The sequence below is a fragment of the Aethalodelphis obliquidens genome, unplaced genomic scaffold (assembly GCF_003676395.1).
Source record: "Aethalodelphis obliquidens isolate GAN/ISIS:26980383/991018 unplaced genomic scaffold, ASM367639v1 scaffold51, whole genome shotgun sequence".
Lineage (NCBI taxonomy): Eukaryota > Metazoa > Chordata > Mammalia > Artiodactyla > Delphinidae > Aethalodelphis > Aethalodelphis obliquidens.
Genome location: NW_020837995.1, coordinates 2,449,950 through 2,469,606, shown reverse-complemented (window position 1 = coordinate 2,469,606; position 19,657 = coordinate 2,449,950). Strand labels below are relative to the sequence as shown.

The following is a 19,657-nucleotide window of genomic DNA, read 5'->3' as shown; positions in this document are numbered from 1 at the left end:
CACACACACACACACACACACACACACACACACACACACACACACACGGTATTCTAATCTCGCAGTATCCATAGCGTGTCCCTGGAGAAGAGGGTGTATCAATCCAGGGGAACAATGTCATTATTTTAAATTAAGACAGGTGCTGTTGCAAATCAATCCACCTGGAACGCGTAGTCAAAACTCATAAACTTGAACATAAATTTCAGATTTTGGTTTCTCATCTATATTTTCAGGAACAGAAAACTGGTAGCAATCGAAAAAAATATTTTCAATGTGATTTAGAAGTGGCTTTTAAACCTATATATTCCATCCCATCTCCATCAGAAAGCATTTTTAAGCACATCTATGCAGACTGCAATTGGTCACATGTACTTTCTCTGTTATTCAGTAGTTCATAGTTAAGATGGTTCACGACGACAGCCCTGACAAGCACAGAAAGAACTCATATGAGTACAAAGGACAAATCCTGATCCCACGTGACCACAACTACCTGCTGTAGCTAAGGAAAGTCTTCATAGGTCTGTCTTTAAAAGATTCTTAACCCTCTTAGGCAAAAAGCTCAACTCTATGGATTCATATTAGATTAAAATATTCCAGCAGATGCTTTTCTGGTAGTGGACGACTGCTTGATCTTCTGTCAGAAGGAGCATTGCTAACCTGGCCACTGAGGGACCAGAGAGCAAAACATAACCCACTAGAGAAACGCATAGAGAACCTATCACTGGGCTTTTAGAGCGGACAATTTTACTGAAGGCAAGAGTACAGGAAAGGAAACACCCAACTTCCCAATTTTGTCAATTTTCTGATAAGTTATTCTTTAAAAGGTATAAAATAGTTAAATCCAGACCTTAAATCAAGCAGCATTTATACTGACAGTAAGAATGTGGCAGCTTCAACTTTCTTCCTCTCTCCTGTCTGTGCTGGGGAAGTCAACTTTCGTGGTTTTTATTTTAGTGCACCGAACGATATTTTTTTAAAAAAGATTATAACGTTGTAGGAAAGGGCCTAGGAGAGTAGGTTATAGGCCATTTGTCCCTGGGAAAAGGAGGGAGGAAAGTCTTTACCGCAACAAGAGCACGAGGTGTTGGGTTCTCAGGGGACTGATGCGTTAGGGCTCCAATTCCAAGGAGAATATCGCAAGAGAAGCGGAGTAGAAACTGCAGCAAATGGGAACTGATATTGAGTCCCAGGAAATATACCCAGATAGTGGTGGTTCTTATGTGCTAAAATAGGTGCATGAACATGTGAATCACTTGGTAAGGTGGGTTTGTGAGGCTACTCTTTTTGAGGCTGTTTATTTCTTCCCTCGTAGTGACACAGAGAAATAAGGACATTTCCTCAGAGGGAGGTTGAGGAGAGTGATGAAATCTCATTCCCTGGAAAGATCATCTGTCCTGAAGAATTAAAAGGACCAGAGCAAACACATTTCTATTTTGCCATCTGTCTGACCCCTAAAGGCAATATTGATCCCTGTTCCTACGGCAAGCACTAATGGTCAGCTTTGCAAATCCTACTAAGTTAACTAGTAGGTACTGGCTTTTGCTTCAGAGTCTAGATATCAAAGGACATGAAACTGAGGAACAGTCAACTACACTCTCTGGTCACTTGCCTCCAGGATGGCCACCATCAATTCTTTCCTTCCCAATACATAAGCACTGCTCTCCATTGAGAGGTGGGGTCTATCGCTTCACTCTCTTGAAAATGGCCTGGCTTGGGACTTCTTGGACCAAAAGTGACATGATGTCTTATCCCTAACCTTTAAGAGGATTAGTAGTTTCTGGGGTTTTTTGAGGGGGAACAATTTGCTCTGGAAAGAGCCAGCCACTATGTAGGAAATCTAACCACCCTAAGACTACCATGCTGTGTGGAGGCCCAGGCCATGTGGAGAGATTGCAATGGACTAGGAGATGTCCAGCTATCCTCCACCTGTGTTACCCATCCCAGCCCAGGATCCACACATGTGTGTGAAGAAGTCATCAGGTGATTCCAAATCTAGCCACCTTCTGACTCCAACCTCATGGGAAACTCAGTGCAAGAACCACCCCGTTGAGTCTAGTCAACCCACAGAACTGTGACAGGCAGTAATAAACTGGCATTTGAGGCTACTAAGTTTTGAGGTGGTTGGTTATATGGTAACAGATAACCAGAATATACCGTGTGGATTCCTAATGCCAACAGGCTATAATCTCTACTTGCAGATATAAATTCCAGAAGCAAAGACTGTGCTTATCTTGCTCATCATTGAATCAATAGCACGTAGCACAGTGCCTAGAACATAGGAAGACCTTATCATTGAATGAACAATTTGAACACCTACTATATCTGCACTAGTAGGGCAAAAAAAAAAAAAAACAAAACAAAACAAAAAGGGAGTCCATTATCAACAAAGAATCTTAGATGGAACTGAATCTGACTCTGCTTAAGACGTGTAAGTCACAGCAAAACGCAAGGGAACATAAGGGGACGATTATGGGAAGGCAGAGAGCAAATATTTATGCATATTACTGTGTTAGATATTGTACTAGGTAGCTGACATATGTTAGCTGATTTGATCATTACAGTAACCTTATGGTATTGGTGTTATTACCTCTATCTTTGAGATGAGGGAACTCAACCTCATTTGGATGAAATAAGTTTCCCAAGGACAGACAGGGAAGGGATCTGAACTCAGGTTTGTGTAATTCTAAAGCCAGCCCCCTTTTCACTACAGTCTCCTGGGAGACTACCACAGAAACAACAAGAAAACAATCTGAAAGAGATGCAAAACCCATCCCTTGAATCTTACCCAGGGCCAACTAGCTCCATTAATTGCTGTCAACATGTTGGAACCTATTTCACCACACGAAGCTCAGACCAATTACCGTTAATGCCACAGCCATGACTACAGACTGGAAACCAATGCCAGAGGAAGCTTAAGTTTAAGAAAGCAGATGATCATGCACATATATTATGTTAGCAATTAGGCTTAATCCTTGAATCATGAAACCAAAGGGACAATATTAAGGAAAGAACAGCAATTTCAAATAAGATTTTTAGTGGATTCCTGCATTCAACCTACTTGAATATATTACACTCCCTTAGAATTATTACATTACAATTACTCATCCCACATTTCATTTATTTCAGCAAGGAACTGGGATGGGGCGATGAGCTCAGTAGGCAGATGGTTTGTTCATTTCAATGAATAATGTGAATGTCAGCAAGTTGGTAGATGATAAGGAGAGAGGGAGAGAGGGGAAGTGGTAAATAAAAAAGATCCTGGTGAGATGGAGTGAGGCTGTGCTATCACGGACCAGCACTTCAAGAAGCTAAGCACTTAGCTTTTTTTGTTTGTTTGTTTTTTTGTTTTTATTTGGTACTCGGGCCTCTCACTGCCGTGGCCTCTCCCGTTGCAGAGCACAGGCTCCGGACACGCAGGCTCAGTGGCCACGGCTCATGGGCCCAGCCGCTCCGCAGCATGTGGGATCCTCCCGGACCGGGGCACGAACCCGTGTCCCCTGCAGGCAGACTCTCAACCAGTGCACCACCAGGGAAGCCCAGCACTTAGCTTTTGATAATTTTATTAAAGGACATAAACTGACACTGCATATTTCCTATAGTGGAAAAACCATTGTTTATCTCTGTTGAAAACAGTTATGATCTACTCAGATATGCATTTTTTATTTTCAGAAGAAAGCTAGTAGAACTCAATCAAAACTTGAATATAAAAACTGGTGGAGAAAGGTAGATATAGCTCTTCTCAATTCAAAAGATTAATAAAAGGATTAAGGAATTAAATGATCACATTTTCTAGCTTCAGCCTGCAAACTTTCAAAGTCTCATCTTTCTTCAGACTCTTTGTGAGTCCCAAGGATCATGTGCTTGCAGTTCAACTCAGTGGCCACTAGGTGGTAATATTGTTGATTTGGGTAGCCAGGAAGTTAGATCCGTAAGGCATGTCATCTTTAATGTAACTATGTAAATACTTTTTATTGTTAAGGTGTAACTCTAGACATTACAATTATACTTTAAAATGAAATATTTTAATAGTAAAAGAATACAATCCTGTAGAAAAGCTCATGCATATCTGGTACCTTTTAACTTCTGCTAACTCTACTTACCTGATTCTTCCTCTGATTACGTACATAATGATCTACAAATTATAACAACAACAAAAAAAGCTTCAGGTCCTAGGGAAATCCTGCTCATAGTCAATGCTTTTGACTTACTTTTAGAGAAGAGGACAAGATGAACATGATTTTCCTTCTGATACATAAGACATTTTGCTGTAATTATTTATTATTTGTTGTTTGAATTTGGAACCGCCTCTATTCTCACCATTGGGAAGTAACACTTCCGTGATTGATTTCCTGAGCTCAGTCCTCCGAACCATTTGATAAAATTGAGATAAAATGCCTGAGAATGTAGCGGTAGCTGACATAAATAGTGCCAGGCTCTGTGCTAAGTTCTCCGCCTGCATTATCTCATGCAGTCCTGGGTTCCTACTACTGCTGCCACAATTCTTCTAAAGCAAAATGAACTCAGCCGAAGAAACAGACCTGTACTATTTGAAAGAATGAAGAGACCTTTCCAGAGTTGTGATTACCTGCAAAACCACATATTATATAATATGTATTCTGCACAGTAACTCCCAGAAGGCAGTATAGGTGTTAGGTTCTTCCAGCATGAAGACAGTAACTGAGTAATTCAAAGAGAAGTCATCTGATAGCAGTTGCCATCAATCACTGATGAAAACCTCAATGACAGTTGTCAAGAATCCAAAGAGGAAGTGCTGGCTGAGCTGACAATTACACAAAGCAATTTACCATGAAAACAACTATTATGCACGAATGCAGAGCTCAATACTGATTCCATAAAATACTGAACTACTTGTCACCGCAATTCTTTCAAGAGTACAAATGAAACTTCTGTTGTTACTGCTGGGGAGGTGGAATGGGGTCTCTATTAGGACTCCAGGAATCGGAGTTGCTGCTGTTAAGCTATGGTGGACAAGTTTGCTACGCTCACGTTTTTCTCATTTAGATGGTAAGAGAAAATGCTTATTTCTAGATAGCCACCAAGGTCTCGGGACACAGAAAAAAGAAGTGATTTTCCAAGTTATTAGGATGGCATAGTACCAACATGGGGATTAAGATCACGCTGACCTTGAGTAAGTTATGAAATTCTCAGACTCAGTTTCCTTATCTGGAAAGTTAGGGATAATATCAATAAAATCAGTATCAAAGGATTGCTGCAAAGATTAAATGAAGCACTATGATTTAACTGTTGAAGTCAAGAAGCATTCTGAAGACCGATCAAGATGGTGGAGTAAAAGGACATGGAATTCACCTCCCGCCATGTACACATCAAAAATACACCTACATGTGAAACAATTCTCATTGAAAACTAACTGAAAACTGGGAGAAGGACTCCTGCACAGCCAAGGCTGAAAGAAAGAGACACATGTAGCCAGGTAGGAAGGGAAGAAAAGTGATTGGGTTGGAACCTGTACCCTTGGAAGGGGACACAGGGGAAAAAGGGAGATTTCACAGGTGGACACCCACCCTGGGAAGTGAGTGGGTCAAGCCACAGACTGGATGCCCCAGTCCTAGGATGAGTCCAAGGGAGATGAGTCCGTTTGGCTTACTGGAGGACTGCTGGGATAACAGCAGCTTGGCGCTGAATCTGGGGCAGTCACAACGGGGAAGACTTGACTGTGGGGCGTGGAGGCGACCTGGTTCCCAGGCGGAGCCAGGGTGGGGTGGCGGCAGCTACTGTTGGTGCTAACTCAAGCAGTGCGTCAGAAGCAGCTCAGATCCCTGATGGCAGACGCTCCATCACAGCTCACCCTCTGACAGTACACACTGAGAGTCCACTGTGGGCCCCAGCCTGCCCGCAGTATGGCTTCACAATAGGGTGGCAGAGACTAAGGGCAGTGATTGGCTATGAGTGACAAAGGCGACTTGCACCCCAGGCTGCATCTGAGTGGAGTGAAGGAAACAATTCAGGGCGCCTACAGAGGCACAGCATCAGAGACAGCTCGGACCTCTGTCTGCGGCTGACATGAGCTGAGAGCCTGCACGGGCTCCACTTGCTTCAGCACTGCTCCTCTCTGGGGCAAGGGACTCGGTGCAGGGAGAGGGGAAAACACACACTTAAAAGGAACAGAGACAGCTTGGGCCTGAACCCTGGGGCTTCTGCTCCAGCAACTTGGGATCAGACCCTGTCCCTGATAGGGAAGTGATGGCCACTGAGCAGAAGAGAAGTCCTGCCTCACACCCTGCTCCAGCTCTAGCCCCTCCATCTCCAGCCCCATTCCCTACCAAGGTGATAGCTACCAGCACACCTTGAGGAAAGATGTGGCTTGTGTCCATGCACATGCAGTCGGTATAGGGATGCTCCCACATAAGAACACATCTTCAAGACTGCCACACGTAACTGTTTCACCTAAATTCATAGAGAAAGTTAAGTAAAATGAAAAGGCAGAGGAACTGCTCTCAATTGAAAGAGCAAGAAAAAAAAAAAACCTGAAAAAAAATAATGAAACAGAAATAAACAATTTACCAGAAAAAGAATTCAAAGCATTGGTAGTAAAACTGTTGGCTGAATTATGGAAAGAACAGATGTACAATGTGAAAATTTTAACAAGGAGCTAGGAAATATAAAAAGGCCTGATCAGAAGTGAAGAATTCAATAGGTGAATTGAAAAACACACCAGAAAGAATGAATAGCAGACAAAGTGATACGGAAGAATGCACAAGTGATCTGGAAGATAGAATAAAGAAAATCGCCCAATCAGAACAGCAGAAGGAAAAACAAATAAAAAAAAAAGAAAACAGTTTAAGAGATCTCTGGGATTACGTTAAGCATACCAACATTCGCATTACAGGGGTTCCAGAAGGTGGCCAGAGAGAGAAAGAGAGCGAAAAAGTATTGGATAAAATTATGGTTGAAAACTTCCCAAAACCAAAGAAGGAAACAGACACCTAGGTACAGGAAGCACAGAGGGTCCCAAACAAGATGAACCTAAATAGATCCACACCAAGACATATCATAATTAAAATGGCAAAAGTTAAAGAGAGAATTCTAAAGGCAGCAAGAGAAAAACAAAAAGTCATACACAAAGGAAGCCCCGTAAAGCTATCAGCTAATTTCTTTCTTTCTTTCTTTCTTTTCTTCCTTCCTTTCTTCCTTCCTTCCTTCCTTCCTTCCTTCCTTCCTTCCTTCCTTTCTTTCTTTTATTCATTTTTGGCTATGTTGGGTCTTTGTTGCTGTGCGTGGGCTTTCTCTAGTTGCGGCGAGCGGGGACTACTCTTCGTTGCGGTGCACGGGCTTCTCATTGTGGTGGCTTCTCTTGCTGTGGGGCACGGGCTCTAGGCACATGGGCTTCAGTAGTTATGGCTCACAGGCTCTAGAGCATAGGCTCAGTAGTTGCAGTGCATGGGCTTAGCTGCTCCGCGGCATGTGGGATCTTCCCAGACCAGAGCTCGAACCCATATCGCCTGCATCGGCAGGCGGATTCTCAACCACTGCGCCACCAGGGAAGCCCTATCAGCTAATTTCTGAGTGGCATGATATGTTAAAAGTGCTGAAAGGGAAAACCTGCAACCTAGGATATTCTACCCAGCAAGACTATCATTCAGAATACAAGGAGAGATAAAACCTTCTCATCAAGGAAAAACTAAAGGAGTTCATCAATACTAAACCTACCCCATGTTCACTGCAGCACTATTTACAATAGCCAGGACATGGAAGCAACCTAAATGTCCATCAACAGAGGAATAGATAAAGAAGATGTGGTACATATACACAATGGAATACTACTCAGCCATAAAAAGAACAAAATCATGCCATTTGCAGCAACATGGATGGACCTAGGGATTGTCACACTGAGTGAAGTAAGTCAGACACAGAAAAACAAATATATGATATCACTTATATATGGAATCCAAAAAAAGGGTACAACTGAATTTATTTACAAAACAGAAGCAGAGTCACAGATGCAGAAAACAAAGTGGCCGGGCAGGGATAAATTGGGAGATTGGGATTGACATATACACATTACTATATATAAAATAGATAACTAATAAGAACCTATTATATAGCACAGGGAACTCTACTCAATACTCTGTAATAGCCTGTATGGGAAAAGAATCTAAAAAAAGAGTGAATATATGTATATGTATAACTGATTCACTTTGCTGTGCACCTGAAACTAACATAACACTGTAAATCAGCTATACGCCAATAAAAATTTAAAACAAATACTAAACCTACCCTAAAAGAAATGTTGAAGGGTCTTCTCTAAGTGGAAAAGAAGTAAGAATCTATAGGAAAGGGAAAATCCCACTAGGAAAGGCAAATATATAGTAAGGACTGAGGATCAACCACTTAAATAAGCCAGCACAAAGATTAAAAGACAAAAAAACTGTGAAAGCAACTGTAACTACAACAAACAATTAGGGGATAAACACGAAGATGTAAAATATGACACCAAAACCACAAAATGTGGGGTAGGGGAGTAAAAGTAGATCTTTCAGAATGTGTTTGAACTTAAATGACTCCCAGTTTAAAACAAGCAGATATAGTTATAGGTCAACATATATGAACCCCATAGTAACCCCAAATCAAAATCCTACAATAGATACACAAAAAATAAAAAGAAAGGAACACACGCATACTCCCGAAGAAAACCATCAAACCAAAAGAAGAATCCTTCCAACTGCCTGTCTGAACTGAAAACCCAAGGGAGAGTAGTTTCAACCAATTGGGGTTTCTCACAGAGGGTGGTGGCGGGATAATAATCACACTGTAAAAATAACACACTATATTTATCGATGCTTTATAGTTCCTGTGGTGGTTTCACATGCACGCTGTCTCATTTAATCTTCATAGTGATGCTATACAGTAGATATTATTATTCCCATTTTACAGACAAGAAAGAAGAAGGCTAAGAGGAATTTAAAAACTTGCCCCAAATCACACAGAGATGTGGTGCAGCTAGTGTTCAAACCTAGGTCTTCTACCTTCAAGCACAATGCTCTTTCTGCTACATTCAGAACACTTAAAACACAAAAAGCAAACAGGTTTAACCAAAAAGGGTACATGTAGCCATGCTAGGAAGATTAAAGAGTGTGATTATGGCTCAGTATCATAAACGAAACCCCAGAAGTTTACTAAACCCTGCTGCCGGGGGATACAACTTAGTCTACTTTAAGTTTTTCTAAAGCCAATGAAATATGGAAAGAGAATTCACAAGTGGACAAGTTGGTCTCAACACAGAAAGAGCCTGGCTCACTTGGCTCCATCCCCTACTTCTACGTGGGGCCGCTTCTCATCAGCAAAGGGTTATTCTAACTGTGGCTCTATAATCTCAAAGGATCTTGGATTCTGCCGCAATGAAAGGAAAATGAAGGGATCACATCAACACCAACAATACCATCATGAGATGGGCCCTAGCGATGCTGTAATACTTAATTAAAGGCCCTACTCAAGGTTGTAAGAATTTTAAGGTACGGTTCCTGTCCCACTAAAGCATCTTGGTCTCATAAGCTTAGAGCTGTTGTTGTCATGTGTGCACACGTACACGTGTGTGTGTTCCTAAATATCTGCTGCTCTAGAGAAGACCCATAGAAGTAAGAGTTAATAACACTTAACCCACACTTTCGTCCAAATCCAACCACCACCATCTCTCTTTTACCTGCATGTAGCTCAGAGACATTGCTTAAAAATAGGAGACGAAGCATTTCTTTCCAAATACCCACAGGAGAGGTCATACCCTGATAATGGTCTTGAGATAGAAATGCCTGAGAACTCGTCCTACTCTGGTGTTAGGTTTAGAAGATGGTCTGTGCCAGGGTAATCTGAGATATAGATTCTTACTCTCTCATCCTGTATGTTTAGGAAAGGGTCCATCAAAACACCTAAGACATCTATGTACTGAAGAAGGAAGAGGACCCAAATGAAATGGAGAATACATTATGGCGCAGGGAACAAAAGATGAGGAACAGATACAACACCCCCCATATTAGAGCACAGAGGTTTCTTCGTGGACACTTCAGTTACAGGCATCACAGAAGAGGGACAGAACCATGGGCAAGATGAGAGGAGGCAATGTAAGGGCAGGAGAAAGACTTTGAGGGACTGTGTGTGTGTGTCTGCTGTGGAGGGGTGCTGAGGCGGAGGACCGCAAGGAAAGAAAGCAAGGTACTAGCTCATAGATCGGGCTCTCCATTCACGAGAGCAGGAAAATACAAGAGGCCCTCAGATGTCCTTCTAAGTCAACCAGTCCAGCACCCAAAGGAGGGAAACAGGCTGTGAGTGGGAGCATTTAATTTCCAGGTCTTTGGAAATTGAACAGAGAGGGCTAGGTTCAGTGCGCTTAGGGACCACAATGGAAAACCCTAAAAGGGGAAGCAGTCTTGAGAGAAAAAATTTAATTGCAAAGTACCATACAGCTGTTTGTTTAAAAAAAATTATTTATTTTGAAGAGGAACACGGTGATTAAATATCAAGATTTATAAAAAGTCTACATAGTATCTTTGAACCCCATCCATCCATTTTCTACCCACGACAGCAATGAATCTCTTTGATTATTTTCAGGAGTAATATTCTAAATATTTACCAACAGACTGAACAACGGAACAGAACAGACAATGTGCCCGGCTGTTATGGTAAGAACCAGCTGAATATCAGCCCTACGTCAGTTTTGTATTTGTCATGAGAGATTTTTGTTAAGTAGTATCCATTTTCCCCTCCTTCTTTTAGTTAAATAGTAATATGTCACTCTCGCTTTTTCCCACTTAAAATATGTTAGAGTCTTCCATGTCAGTATATACTTTGCTCATTTTTTTTTTAAACAGATGCTTAGCATTCCATCATGTAGACATACCCTAATTTGATAATTCCATCATTGACGGTCACTTAGGTTGTCTTCAATCTTCCACTGTTACAAACAACGTCACAATATGTAACATGGTACATAAATCATTTTTCATGTGTGAGCGTATCTGAGGGTAGGCTTTGAGAAGTAGGACTGCCAAGTCATAAAGGTATGTGCATTTGTAACTTAGATACTGCTAAATTGACCTCCACGCAGACTGTAACAATTTACACTTTCACAGGCAATGTAGAAGAGTGAAGTCTATGCTACCATACTGCCAATAGTCTGTTATCAAACTTTTGTAATTTTGCCAATCTTGGATGTGAAAAAATGGAATTTCAATGCAATTCATTTTGCATTTCTCCCATTTTGAGAGTGTTATCTTTTCATATGTTTAAAAAGCAGCTTCTGTCACTGTTCATATTATTTGTCTTTTTTATGGGATGTTGGTCTTTTTTCTTAATGTCTAGAAGGTCTTATATAGAACATAGATTGAGCTTTTGTCTATGAAAAGAGTTGCAAATTTGGGGCTATGAGATTTATTTTTATTATTTTAAGGAAGTATGTGCTAGTTAACATGTTATTGAGCTTTTAAATGAAGAATGGAAGTTGAATTTTGTTGCGTGCACTTTTTAGCATCTAAAGAGATAATCATCTGAGTTTTCTTGTTAGAGATGTTAATAGTGATGAATTATATTAACAGAATTCGCTATATCATATCATCTTTACATTCTGAGAATAAACTTCATTTGATCTTAAAATGTGCTGTTTTATTTAGAATTTTAAAACTATAGTGAGACTGGTCTGTAGTTTTCTTTCTTTTTCGGGGGGCAGACAATCTTTTTCAGGTATTTATATCAGTAAAAAGAATTTAGACATTTTTCTTCTTTTTGCAAAACTTTTCATTGGAGAGAAAGAAAAAGAGAACAAAAGTTACTGAAAAGACAACTTATTGGATGCTTGGCCAAAAAGAAAAATTGAGTAGATCGGTGCTTTGTGACCACCTAGAGGGGTGCGATAGGGAGGGTGGGAGGGAGGAGATATGGGGATATATGTATATGTATAGCTGATTCACTTTGTTATAAAGCAGAAACTAACACACCACTGTAAAGCAATTATACTCCAATAAAGATGTAAAAAAAAAAAGACTTAAAGGGGGTTGAGTAGAAAGGAGAAGAGAGGAAAGGAGGAGGCGAAAAGGGGGGAGAAGCAGAGAGGGAGAGGGGGAGGGAGAGGAGAGAAAGGGAGAGGAAAGGGACAGAGGGGGGAGGGAGGGAGGAGGGAAGGAGGGGAAGTGAGTGGGAGAGGAGAAGATAGAGAAACTGATGGGGGGGGGCCAATATGTGCTCTTGACAGAAATTTGTGGGAAAGAAAAACTGATTCAAACTAAATCCTTTCAGATAAGAGTCTACTTACTAAGCCTCTGATAAGATGGCTTTCTCCACCTTCCAAGGATTACTGCCCTGTTACTTCAGTGACCTGGAAATCACAACAGATTATCTTAACTCTCGGCCATCTGATGTTATTTGGAGCCATCCCTGCTGGTACTTTTTTGAGTAGTGATGTATATAAGAACTCATTTTGGCCCATGTAGAGTGTGTGTTCCCCCAGCCACAGTTCTTCCTTCCACAAGTTCTGTAAAGAATGTAAGAAGTATTTCCTTTCACAGGTCACGCTGTCCAGATCAATGACCTGTCCTGATCTCTGTCATCTTAAGGCGTGAATATGGTGACTCAGATGGTTTTCTTTCTACATTCTGGGGGTTGAAGTGATTACCTAATAACCTGCTCTTATTCTACAGTTTATAGAGGTTCAATTACAGCCTTTATCAATCTACTCTGAGCTAAGTATTTATGAAGAATGGATTTATGTATATCTGCAACGTAGAAAGATGCTTTGATATCCAGGAGACCTGACCACAGGCATGCACTGTAGACCAAAGATGCATCTTACCACATTGCGGCACAATTTACCAATACTAAAAAGGATTTACACAGGAAACCCATGTGGCGGGGTGGGGGTGGGGGAAGCCTGCAGGCACTCTACAAGACTCAGGTTGTTTGTTCATTAATTAAAAAAAAAATTATTAACACCGATTATGGGCCAGGCTAAGCCTATATTATGTTAAGACAAGAAAATGCATAGGACCAGACTGACATAGTCCCAGCTATCACGAGGTATGCAGCTACATAGATAATTCTTTTTGCATTCAACGGGCGAAATCAGAGTTATTGTTTTTTTTAAGCTCGGTAAATCTATCTACTCACTTTTTACTAGAAAACAGTTTCTTGATGTTAAGAATATCTTTAATCTCAGCCGGTCAAAGAACCTCAGAAGAGAAATGAGGACTAACATGGCTTATTCAGATTTACTTTGATTTGGGTCCACTCACGGATGCTAAGTAAAACTAATGGAGAATGAGATAAGGCCAAGTGTGGGACAGTGTTGGTATTGGAACCAGGTTAGGTTCCAGCCCTCCCTGCCAAAGCTATAAATACAAATGACCAATTTAACAGCATGAAAAGACCACCCTAAAGATCTATACCTGGGATCTAATCAGTTGTTCTGCGCCTTCTCTCAATTACAGGATCCCTGCCACGTTTATGGGGACTTTTAATGCGAGCATCACATTTTTGAAGGCCGTATCATTATGACCATGTTTGATCTGAGGGTGGAAAAACATGAGCTCAAATAATGCCTGCACAAGGTCACTCTGAACGGAGCTGTAAACTGGAATCAATAAGAGACTACTGTGGAAAAGAAAACCACGTCAGGGAAAGGGCTCAGATGCCATGGAGGCTGCAACGCTGAAAAGGGGTGCCGTTAAAATTACTTTCGATTCTGCGAGGAAAGTGAAATTAGTTAAGAACAAGTTTTGTTCAATAACACTACTTAAGGGCCTCTGGAGAAGGGAAGGATGATAAAAGACAGAAGGACAGGCACGTCATCTCCGCTTGAGTGTGGCAACAGGATATGATTTACATAAGAACATTAAATCATCATGATGGTTAGAAGAACTGAACTGCAGCTCATATGAAAATCAGCCTAACCATGAACCAACTGAGTCACAACGCACGTGTAGGACTTCTCAGGCGTAAAGAAGGCAATTGCTTAAGACTTTCCGAGTGATGGGCCCCTAATTGAAAACTGGCTTTCCTGCTAAATACTACGGAAGTACGGAAGTATCTTTTCTCGTTTATGATTATTATATTATACCCTGTGCTCAGATACTCCACAACTTCTCATTCTCTACCCCTTCTTTGGGGTATCTCATTCACTCCTATGACTTAAACTGCTATCCTCTATAAAGTCTCACCCAGCACTCTCCTACGAGCCCAATATTCTACCCGTGTGTCTCAAATGTATGTCCAATCAACGTGCCCAAAGTTTACGTCATTGTATTCCATCCCAAATGGGTCCTCCACATCGGTGTCCAGCCAGTTATTTGAGCGAGGAAAAGGAGAGTTATCCTCTTCTCCGCTGTTTTTTTTACTTCTCAAAAGTCATCTAGTCCTGTAACTCCAAAAAACTTTACCGATAGGTCCCTTCCTTTCTTATTTTTACTGTGATTGCTTTTGCTCGAGTTCCTACCATCGTTTGCCTGGACTGCTGTAGGAGAGCTTGACGGACTGGATTCCAGTCTTCTACTGTCCCAACTCTTCTTTATATTGTCTTAGTTATAATGCATTTCTTTTTTTAAATGTATTTTTATTTATTTATTTTGTTTTATTTTTGGCTGTGCTGCACGGCTTGCGGGATCTTAGGTCCCCGACCAGGGATCGAACCTGCGCCGTTGGCAGTGACAGTGTGGAGTCCTTCCTAACCACTGGACCTCCAGGGAATTCCCTATAATGTATTCCTTAACAACAACAAAAAGCAAAACGATCCCAACACACCAACATCACAACAAACAAATCGAACGTGAGCATGTCGCTCCCATACATACTATTTTTCAAAGGCTCTCGGTGGCCTGTAAGACAAAGTTCAGATTCTTTAGCAAGTCACATTGTGACCCTCCTCTCCTTTTGGGTCTTGTGCTCTTTCCATACGCCCTGTGATATAGCTACACCAAGTCTCTTGCCATTCCCCAAACACGTCATGTCTTTCATCCTGAGCTTTGCAGTGTTTTCCTCTGCCTGGAATGCCCTTTATAACTTGTCTGCTGAGAATTTCTAATCTTAAATTTCCTCATCTGGACAACAGGGTGATAATAGTGTTTACTTCAGAGAGTTGTCATGAAGACAAAGTAAAATGATCTGTTCCCCAAGGTGCCTGGTATATAGAAGCAACCACCAAATGTTCGCAGTCATTGTCACTGCTTGTCACTGACATCACTGTCATCTTTGTTTTTTTCAGATCTGAACAAAAACATCTCCTTTGCTCAAAATCTTCCCTGACTTACCTGGAAGTGTTAGTCATCCCTCCTCTCTGCTCCTATATGCCTAATTACAGTACCATCTTACGTCAATTTCGAAATGGATGGAATTTTCATCGTTTAGCATCTCTGACACTGCGGTCCCTCGTGTCGTCTATGACGTGTCATGGTTTAATCGGCAGCAATTTCTGTTTCTAAGTAGTACTTGGAATAATGGTGTTTCTTATGAGTGGCATATCAGATGACACCTACACTCACGATAACTGCCATAAAAACTTGATTATCCAGAGTGGGTAATGCACATTTATAGATGAGAAATCTCACATTTTCTATGAATCCGTGAACCATCTCCATAAAAATAAGGGACTACTACTTGGAACTCTACAGAGTTCTATAGCCAAGAGCTATTTCATTTGTATATACTGCAGTGTAGCAAGGCACCGCCTCCTGAACCACAGAGGCGTAGCCTGATGAAGTAGCCTGCCGCCACCTGCTTCAGGTAAGCGCCCCTACCTGAGAGCCAAACAACGGCCAGACCCAGAGCAAAAGTGGGGAGGGGCTAGCGTGTGATACTGGGTCCCAATAACCCAGGATTTAAGCTGAGAAGGTAAAGCGATAACGTGGAGAGGAAAGTGAAGGAATGTGATGGGAAAGGCCAAGGGATCTTACTTCTAGACAGCCCTGTCCGATAGAGCTACAATGCAAGCCACAGATATAATTTTAGATGTTCTCGTGGCCGTGCTTAAAAATGAAAAGAAACAGGTCAATTAAGATTAATATTATATTTTACTTATTTAACCCAATATATTAAAAATACTATTTTACCATGTAACCAATATAAAAAAAGCAGAAATAAAATATTTTGCATGTTTCATGGTATTGTCTTCAAAATCTGGTGTGTGTTTGATCTGTGCAGCACCTCTCCGTCTGGATTAGCCACGTTTCAACTGCTCAGCAGCTGCATGTGGCCAGTGCCTGACACACTGGGTGGCACAATTCTAGACTGTTCTTTCAGTTAACTAATGAGTCAACAGTAACACAGGTATTTCAACAGTGGCTCTTTTCACCACATGACACTGGCAATGTTTAAGATTTATTTTTATATTTTAAAATTCATTTTAGAATAGTAATTTTCCTCCAAATTCTTGTTGTGTCTCATTTTGGCTGACTTTGTTTTAACCATAATTTGAGGCTATTCCTATGTCCTTCCCATCTTCCCTTCCCTCTGTTGGTTAACGGAGAGGTGGCTCCTTTATTCAATTACAGACCTTTCCCCAGTAAGACGGTCCTTGAGAGAGGGACGAGGGGTCTGTGGCTCATCTTAGGATCGCCAGCGTCTGTCACAGTGCCTGACACATAGCGGGCTCTGATGAAATACCTTTGAATACCCATTAAGAGGTGAACTAAGCTTGACAATAGTGGTTCTCAACCTGGGCTGCACGCTGGGGTTACGTGAGGAGTGAAAAAAAGAAATGCTGATACCTGGTCCCACCCCTAGAGATGCTAGTGGTAGGTTTGGAATTTGGCCCGGGTGTTGAAAGTTTTAAAATCTCCCCAAGGTGATCCTAGTATGCAGCCAGGGTTGAGAACCACTGCTCTAGGGCTTTCTTAGAACAGCTTATTGTGGACACATCCTTGCGTTTCTGACTCAAGGTCCAGTTTGCCTCAACTCGATTCCCTCCCTCAGAACGGATCACACTTTCTTAAGAAACCTGGTAGAGAAGAAGCTAAAACAGAACTTCCAAGAGTGATTTGCAAATTCCTTTTCCAAGGCATCAAAGATTTTCAGTGTTCTAAATCTCTTCGTATTTACCTTCTTCCAACAAAAAGAAAAAAATTCACAACATAAGTGTTTTAAAATGTTAACTAATTTGAAGAGAAAGGATCCTAAGGCCATTACCGTATATGAGCCAATAATACCCAGACATAATCATTGCAGAATTTTCTAGATATAGAATAATAGCAATTAAATATAGAAATGGATAGCCGAGATATGGAAGCAACCTAAATGTCCACTGACAGATGAATGGATAAAGAAGATGTGGTACATATATACAGTGGAATGGAATATTACTGAGCCATAAAGAAGAATGAAATAATGCCACTTGCAGTAACATGGATGGACCTAGAGATTATCATACTAAGTGAAGTAAGCCAAAGACAAATATCATATATTGCTTATATGTGGAATCTAAAAAAATGATACAAACGAACTTATTTACAAAACAGAAAGAGACTCACAGACATAGAAAACAAACTTACGATTACCAAAGGAGAAAAGCGGATGGGGAGAGGGATAAATTAGCAGTTTGGGTTTAACATATAACAAAATAGATAAACAACAAGGACCTACTGTATAGCACAGGGAACTATACTCAATCTTTTGTAATAGACTATAAGGGAAAAGAATCTGAAAAGGGATATATATATTCACTGTGTTTTATATTCACTGAAACTAACACAATATTGTAAATCAACTAGACTTCAATAAAAATTTTAAAAAATTTTAATTTAAACAAATAGAAATGGGAAAAAGAAAGGAATGGAATTGAAATACACATGAGCCTCATTTCAAGTTCCCTATACATATATCAAAAGTAGAAATTATTAATTGGGGGTCAGCAAAGGGAAATATTTCGTGCACTTCTTTAGGCCATTTAGGTTATATTTACATAAAATAATCATAAAGCAATGCATCTACTTTAATAAATCACATATAAAACCTAATTTTAGCCACATAACCCGTAAGTGTTGGTATTACTATCTGCTCTCAAAATGATACTTGGCCTGATGGCATTATGGCACTACTTCCTTCATATATAAGGTCCAGCTATGGCCAAGAGAGAATTCTGACTTCTGCTTCAACACAAATGAGACCTCATCCAGGAGGAGGGAGCAATGAACTCTGCACCAAGAGACCAGCTGGAATGAAGTTTCTCTGACTCATGGACTGAGAATTTCCCTGCCAATTTCCAAGGTGGTTTGGCCATACTTTACCCTGCTTAATGGTCTTTTGTTGATGGTGTGGTATCATGTAGCTTAGTAATAAACAGAAACAGCATGCTGATATACCCCTAAAGGTTCCTACATGCATTTCCTCTGGCTTTCTAGCAAAGACAAAAGACCCCTCTAACTACCCCACACTTTTTTTTTCTTTATTGAGATAGTATTGACATGCAGCATTAGATTAGTTTCAGGTGGACAACATAATGATTCCTTATACGTATATATGGTGAAATGACCGTCACAGTAAGTCTAGTTAACATCTGTCAGCATGCAGACTTACACATTTTTTTCTTGTAATGAGAACTTTTAAGATCTACTCTCTTAGCAACTTTCAAATATACAATACAGTGTTATTAACTACAGTCACCATCCTGTAAGTCACGTTCCCCATGACCTATTTATTTTATAATGGGAAACTGTGCCCCACACTTATTTTTGTTTTACATCTAGGCTGAATTTGAGAAACCAGAATAGGAAATATCCAAAAGGCGTTAAACTTTCACGTTCGCTACCAGGGCTCAACAAAAGTTCCCTAGTCCTGCCAAAACCATGGAGGAAGGAATATAACTCGGTAAGATTTTTAAGTCAGTACTGGGTCTCATGCGTATCGCTTCCATCCGCTAACCCCAGAGGGCTGACGGTTGCCAAGTGATTGGATGTGTGACATTCACCTGGCCCCAATTTTCCTTCCTGAAAAGAATGGAAAATACAACACAAGTTTCCAAATTGCTACACTCGTAAAACCAGAAAGATAATCACCATCCGCCTGCACAACTGCATAATAAGCCTTGCATGGACGTCGTCTGTCAGTTAACAGGGACTGAGGATCCTCTTGGGATCCGTGCAGAGACAAAGAGAGAAAGGCTTCTCTCGCAAAGTTCACAGACACAGGAGTGATGTTAAAGGATTTAAAATCTCACAGCAGATTGAAAAGGTGATATAAAGGTTACAGGACAACTCCATCTAAGTTGAGTACGGCTCCACCATGGGAAGACGGTCTCATGGAATCGTCCGCCAGTGCTCAGGCGGGATGCACGGGGCAGTGGGTGTCAGAGAAAGAAGGAGAAAGGAAGGACGTTTCAGGACGTCACGCCTCCTACCTTTCTGGAAGAACTCTTTGAGTCTGTCCTTGAACGGCTGCAGATACTCCTTTGGTGACTCCTTACACACCACTGCCATCTGTTTCTCACTTGCTGTGAAGAGAAGGTGGCAGTTAGACTTCCTCGAGAACACGGGCTTGCTGAACTTGTGCTCTATGCTCTACACGTGGGTATTAACAGTGCAAAATCCTTATGCATCATCGTTTATCCAAATTACAGGGGAAAGAGCAGAAACAAACAAATAATTAGCTCACTTTACACCTTTCTTCAGGAACAGGGAAATGCATCACCTTCAAGTTTTGTTTTTTTTTTAGA

The 19,657-nt window shown here is 40.9% G+C and overlaps 1 protein-coding gene across 1 annotated transcript in view; it reads right to left on the bottom strand.

Annotated features, from left to right (window-relative positions):
• Window positions 1–19,657, bottom strand: part of FMN1 (formin 1) — a 300,963-nt gene that overhangs the window by 85,308 nt on the left and 195,998 nt on the right. Inside the window, 1 exon segment of the mRNA XM_027083792.1 lies at window positions 19,343–19,435. Coding sequence (XP_026939593.1) covers window positions 19,343–19,435 — 93 coding nt within the window.